Genomic DNA, 6,956 nt, shown 5'->3' on the forward strand with positions numbered 1-6,956 from the left:
TCCTCCAAGTCGGAATCCGGGATGACACTCGTATTGAATCTACTCACTGAAAGGGATCCCACCACCATCACCCAAAGAACACGCATAAAAGCAGAAAAACACAGCAGGGTAGTCACGCCCAGTAACGGGAACATGGTAATACCACAGAGCAAAGACTCAGGGTATTCCTGCACAGGTGCCCCTCTGAGCCTGGTTCATTTCTTCCTTGCTGGGGTCCTCAGCTGAGATCCTCCTGCATGCATCTTCCTCTCCACTCCTGTGACCAGGCTCGGGACATCTGAGTTGGCGTGGACTCGGGGATCTGCTCAGAAACACAAACCTCTGCCCAGACACAAAACACATGCTGGCAAAAGTGACCTCCATCTACCTGGCTCCCAAAATCCGTCATGTGGGGCCCCTTGCGTGCAAACCCAGGCCCTCACTGACAGGAGCCCCCCCACCAACGCCCATGATTGCTGGCTGCTTCTTGGCCACTTCCCCGTTTCCTGGCCTACTCTCAAGTCTCTAGCGTACACGAATCTAACAGGACTAAAAGAATGTTAAGTGCTCCTCTACCAGACCTTCCTCTCCTCCCCTTCTGCTTTGGGAAAAAAAAGTCCTCTGAATGCCCGCCCACACAGAAGTCAAAGCTGGGGGTTCCGCCTTCCAAGCAAGAGCAGCAAGTGTCCATTGGCTGGCTGGCATCGGGCTCCAGGGCGAAGTTTCCCACCACCTCCACCCTTCACTCTCGCAGTGGATCTTCGAAGCTTCCTTCGTGGGGCTCTCCTAGAGATGTGTAGACGATTCTGAAGACAGGCTGTACTTTCCGGTTCCCCCTCCTGCAAGTGGCCAAGGCGCTGCTGGAATCCCTCCTTTGGTATGTACCTTTTCTGCCTTTCCCCTCCTCCAGGGTCGAACACTCTCTGCTAGGCGGCTCTTCCTTGCACACACTGGCCTGTTCAGAGAAGGGTGGCTGTGGGGAACACAGCCCCGACCTCCAAGTATTCTCAGCCACAGGGCCAACATGCACAGGTTGCCCGAAGCGGCCAGTGCCCAGAGCACTGGCCTCAGTTGCACCATCATTGAACTTTGTGACCGGCTCCCTCTGTGAGGTCTGTGCATGAACCTCTATGGGTGCAGCTGCACGCCGGTTATCTTGCCAAGCCTTCTGCTGGGCCCTGGCTGGGCCAACAGCTTTCCGGAAGGAGCGCCTTCCAGGTGGCAGAGGGCTCAGGGCCTCAGCTTGGTGTGTGCTTTGTGAAAACTGACTCTCCTCTTCCTCCTCCACCATGGCTTTCTTCTGCCTGCCTGCACCTTTTGAGCCACTGATTCCTAGGGCGTGGGGTGGCTCAGAGCCCCAGCCCCCAGCTCGTTTCCCGACTCCTTTCCCATCTCAACTTCAAAGGCCTGCACTGACTTGGGCTGCTGGCCAGCCTTGGGACCAGCGTGCTGCCTGGGCATTCTTTCCTCTCTGCGACGCGTGCGCTTCAGGGTCTGGGTGCTGGTGTCAGCGAACTCCATCTGCGCGAGGGAAGAGTCGGCCGCTGCCGTGTGGTCCCTGGAGATCTGCTGCTGCTGGGTCTCCTGCGTCACCGTCATCATGGCCTCCCATGCCTCCTCCTCGCGAACCAGCGTAATGAGCTCCAGGAAAGTGGGAGGGCACCCTCGCTGATCCAGAACCTCCAGCTTGCTCTGGAGTGCGCAGCTCAGGGAGGCACGAGCGAGGGTGTGCTTGAGACGGATCATGTCCGTGCTGTGGGTGGAGAGGGGGCTGCACTGCACAGCCTTATGCAGCAGGGGCTCGAGGCGGACCAAGAAGGAAGAGACCTTCTCTCCCGGCATGGGGAAGGTCTGAAGGAATCGAAACTGCGCCGTTCGACGATCTTCTTTGCTTCCAAAAATCTGTTTCAGGGCATCCAGACACTGCTCCGTGGTGAGGGCTTCGTTGTTGGCCTTTAGCACCCGCATGATGGACTGGGCGGAGCCCCGCAAGCTCTCCAGCAGACGCCGCCTCTTCTCCACCTCAGACACTTGCCAGGTTGCCATAACCTCAGTGACCTGCTCCAGCCAAACCTCAAAGTTCTCTGCTTCGGGGCCTGTGCTATTGTCACCTGAAAATACACTCAGTTTCCGGTACCACGAACTGTCACTCAGAAGCTGTGGAACCTCGGTTTGGACCTGGGCCCAGCTTTCTGGCTGTATGCCATGGAGGGGAAGTTTATACCCCATGGCTTGAGCCACATCTATAAATCTCTGGCCCTCATCTTTCAGGAAATTGTTCAGCCGGCTGATAAATTCAACATCTAAATTCTCGGGTGTCGCCACCACATCCCAAAAGCCCCCCCTTCCTGGTATCTGACTGGGCAGCATACTATAACTGATAGTTTCGGCCAGTTCAAGGAAGACAGCCTTAGCACCGTCGTCCCTTCTGAAAATCCTGCTCAGCAGCCTGTAGGCACGGAGCGGGTGCAAGCCCACCCTCACCGTCTCTGTGATTTCGGGCTCACTACACTCCAGGGGGATTCCCACAATCAGTACGCTCTTTGTGGAGTCCATATCACCCCCCTGCACCAGTCCTATAATAGCACCACCGCCACTGCTCCACTTCCGAAGAGGGGAGCTGAGTCTGAGCCAGGTGCAACAGATTCTGAGTTATCGCCAAGGCAGATAGAAGAACCCCGGCTTTCCAATGCCTGTAATGTAAATGGAATGAAAGATATCATTAGCACCCTCCCAATCCCCATCGAGATCCCTCCCTTATTCCACCATCCACTCCCAGATGCTCAGTCTCTGCTTCTCAGACTCCCCACCCAATCATTTCGTGCAGGGGAGATTATTCAGGGCTTTGCCAAAGGCAAGCTCCCACACTCTCATCCCCTCCCTGCTAACCTCCAGAGGGGTGTCCTCCACAAAGTTCAAGAAGTTGGCTGCAAGCTTTGAGTCCTGTGGGCAATAAAAGGCCAGTGTCAGGAACAGGACCTGTGCTTGGAGACACTGGCAAAGCCCAAAGGCAGAAGAGGACAAGGATTTCATCCCACTCCCACTCAAAGTTGGGCAGGCCTGGCACACGAGGCCTCTTCACTGGGGTAAAGGCTGGGGAAAGGAGCCATGGAATCCCTCTTTCTCAGCAATGTCTGACAGCTGAGAAACAGGGATACAACTGCTGGGCATACAGCCCTGCCAAGAAGACTTACTGTCATGATCGTGGATTTGTCAGGACCCCAAGAAGCAACAGGTGATGATACTATCCTCCAGCTAATGAAATGCTCCAGTAACATGGGAGGTTGGGGAGAGAACAAGGTTGGAGTGCTGCAAAAACCAGGGCTCGGGTTTCCAAATTGGAATCCAGAAAAAAAGGCATAAAGGAAGTAAGACAAAGGCAGAAAGGAAGAAATCATTTGACAAGATCCAGCACCTATTTTTAACAAAAACTCTGGAAAATGGGAGTTGAAGGAAATTTCCTCAATATAGTCAAAGCTATCTACCACAAGCCCACAGCAAGCATTATCCTCAACGGGGAAAATCTGAAAGACTTCCCTCTAAGCTCAGACACAAGACAAGATTGCCCACTCTCACCACTCCTACTCAATATTGTACTGGTCAGGCGAGAAAAAGATATCAAGGGCATTCAGATAGGAAAGGAAGAAATCAAGCATTCACTATTTTCAGATGACATGATACTAAGAAAATCCTAAAGGATCTATAAAAAAGATCCTACAATCAATATATTTGTAAAATAAAGTGGCAGGTTACAAAATCAATACATAAACGTTGATGGCTTTTCTATGTACAAATAGTGAAAGAGAAGACTGTGATATTAAGAAAATAATCCTATTCACAATTGTGCCCCAGAAAATCAAGTACCTCAGAATCAGGTTAACTACAGAGGTGAAGGACCTATATGAAGAAAACTAGAAGAAATAAAAGAGGACATGAGGATATAGAAACACATTCCCTGCTTATGAACTGGGAGGATTAACACTGTCTAAGCAGCAATACTCTCCAAAGCATTACACAGATTCAATGCCATCCCTATAAATATACCCATGATATTTTTCAAAAAAAATGATCAAACATTCCTGAAATTCATATGGAACAATAAACCCCAACAAATAGCTAAAGCAGTCCTTGGGAAAAATAAGATGGGAGGCATCACTTTCCCCAACTTCAAACCATACTACAAAGTGGTAATAATTAAAACAGCCTGGTACTGGAATAAAGACCAACCCACAGAACAATGGAATAGACTTGAATATCCTGACACAGATCACTCAATCTTTGATAAAGAAGCAAGAAATATGAAGTGGAGCAAAAAAAGCCTCTTCAAAAGTGGTTCTGGGAAAGCGAGGCAATTACATGCACTGTAGCACTGTACTCCCACTGTTCATTGATTTGCTCAAGTGGGCACCAGTAACATCTCCATTGAGACTTGTTGTTACTGTTTTTGGCATATTGAATACACCATGGGTAGCTTGTCAGGCTCTGCCGTGCGGGTGAGAAACTCTTGGTAGCTTGCTGGGCTCTCCAAGAGGGACAGAGGAATCGAACCCGGGTCAGCCGCATGCAAGGCAAATGCCCTACCCGCTGTGCTATGGCTCCAGTCCGGCAGTTACATGCAAAAATAAAAATGAACTTAGAATACTTTCTAACAACAGGCAACAAAATCAGGTAAACATGGATTAAATACCTCAATATCAGACCTGAATCCATAAGGTACATGAAGGAAAAAGTAGGCAGAACCTTCTATGACATCGAAGCTAAAGGCATCTTCAAAGATGAAAACTACTCACTGACCACACAAGTGGAAGCAAAAATAAATAAATGAACTACATTAAACTTAAAAGCTTCTGCACCTTGGGGCAAGAGCATCAGCACAGCGGGTAGGGCAGGTAGGGCGTTTGCCTTGCACATGGCCGACCCAGGTTCGGTTCCCAGCATCCCATATGGTCCCCCGAGCACCGCCGGGAGTAATTCCTGAGTGCAGAGCCAGGAGTAACCTCTGTGCATTGCTGGGTGTGAACAAAAAAAAGAAAAAAAAAGCTTCTGCACCTCAAAATAAAGTGACCTCAGAATGAGAAAGTTTAGCCAATACCTAGTGAAGTTTACCTGCAGAGTTCCAATTGCAGCGCTCAACACTACATCTTTTAGTTCTGTGCAGCCAGGAAGTCCTCACCCGGGTCTGCAGCCATTCCCACAATAGATCTGTTTAAGGCAAGACAGCAGATCAAGTATTTTTGCTAAGGTTCTGGCCCCACATACCCCTGCTCAGGTAGCTCCAATTCTGAGTGTGCAGAGGTATTCCAAAGTGCCCTGGTGCTGGGGCTGCAGAGATAGTACAATGTATAGAGCACTTGGTTTGCATGTGGCCCACCCTTGCTCAATTCCAGGAACCTCATATGGTTCCATAAGTACAACCAAAGGTGATCCCCGAGTACTGAGTCAGGAGTACGTCATAAGGTCAACCGTGTGTCCCAAAACCAAAAAAAAAAAAAAAAACGCTCTACCTCAACCAGAAATGGCGCCTGTATAGCCAAGTTCCACCCATTCCCAAATCCTAATCCAAGTGGCCAAACCCAACCCTTGCTTCCAATCTCTGCCCTAGTCCACCCTTCACCCAAGCCCAACTCTCAACACTGATGTCCGCCCAAGCCCAGGCTTCAACTTGTGTCCACCCAAGCCCAATCTTCAACACTAACGCCCACCCAAGCCCCAAGACCCAGCACAAATGCCCACCCAAGCCCTAGCTTCAACTCCAACATATGCCCAAACCCACATTGCCCAAGCCCAACCTCCGCCAAAGCCCAACCACCCGCCAAGCCCAACCACCCGCCAAGCCCAACCATCACCAAGCCCAACCACTGGCCAAGCCCAACCTTCAACGCTTACCCAAGCACAAACCCCCAGAAATCTTAATCCCTAAACCCCATGTCCTGCTCCTTCCGCAACCCAAGCCCTGTCCCCAAATTGCTAGATTCCACTCCTTCACAAGTTTCCGTCCTGTCCCAAACCCTGCCCTACTGGGGGCTAAGCAATCCCAAACTTCACTCCGCAGCCCGGCGTAAGTCCACCTCACTAAGTTCCCCACCCCTTTCCACACTCTGTACCTTACACAGCCCCAATTCTGGGAGCACTAATGCACTGGAACAGTAGCAGTGGTCAGTCGACAAGGGCCGAGACCAATTTATCTCAAGGAAAAGCATGCTTGGCCCTAAATGTGATGGCTTTGGGCAAGGTTCTTACGGAACGGGTCCTGGCAGGCCAATCTTAATGCCCGCAGACGGCAGTGCATGGAGGCATACCAGGTCCGATCGAGCGGAATCCCGTTTCAGCGAAAAAACAGTAACCACAAGCCCCTGGGATGCAAGAATCAATGGCGGGTAGATCCCCTACTCCTTGGGCTGCTTTCTGTACCCATAGGCTCCAGCCATACCTGCTGGAGAGGCCGCCAGGCCCCCACTCGTTCCGCGCCGGGACCTCCAACCACCACCACGAGCTTCTCGATGCAGACTGAACTTGAAATGCTGTTGGGAATCGCTCATTGGTTGGGGAGATGGGTACAGCCCACTTGCGGCTGCGCACTAGCCGTAGGCACCCCTCCCCCACCAGGCTGGGCCCACCCCTCCCCCTGCACTTACCCCAAACTTTTCTGTTGTGGATAGGACAGAATGTTCTCATTTCAAGTGAGGATCAGTTTACTTTGCACAGCTAGACAATGTTCACCCTCAGGGCAGCCCCAAAGACGCATCCAGGTCGTCACATAGCTCACCAGGTCCAGCAGCTGCTGAATTTCCCTGTTGCAAATTTCCCCGCACCATTAGAAGGGGGCAGGGATGTGTACTCAGAGTCCCAAGCCGTACCTGCTGGAGAAGCTGCCAGCCCCCACTCATTTCCTCCAGGACCTCCAACCGACACCAACCATTTGTAACTGACCTTTGAATGTTACAAGCAGTCGGCACAGGGCTGAGTGCAAAGTGAAA

At 51.3% G+C, this 6,956-nt stretch overlaps 1 protein-coding gene across 1 annotated transcript; it reads right to left on the reverse strand.

Moving 5' to 3' along the window:
- Window positions 1-1,311: 1,311 nt before the first annotated feature.
- On the reverse strand, window positions 1,312-3,179 carry PNMA5 (PNMA family member 5). Its single transcript, XM_012932248.2, is given in 4 exon segments — window positions 1,312-2,540; window positions 2,543-2,672; window positions 2,869-2,922; window positions 3,174-3,179. Coding segments are annotated over 4 exon segments (1,419 nt in total).
- Between the last annotated feature and the right edge of the window lie 3,777 nt (window positions 3,180-6,956).

This window comes from Sorex araneus, chromosome X (genome assembly GCF_027595985.1).
Source record: "Sorex araneus isolate mSorAra2 chromosome X, mSorAra2.pri, whole genome shotgun sequence".
NCBI classification, from domain to species: domain Eukaryota; kingdom Metazoa; phylum Chordata; class Mammalia; order Eulipotyphla; family Soricidae; genus Sorex; species Sorex araneus.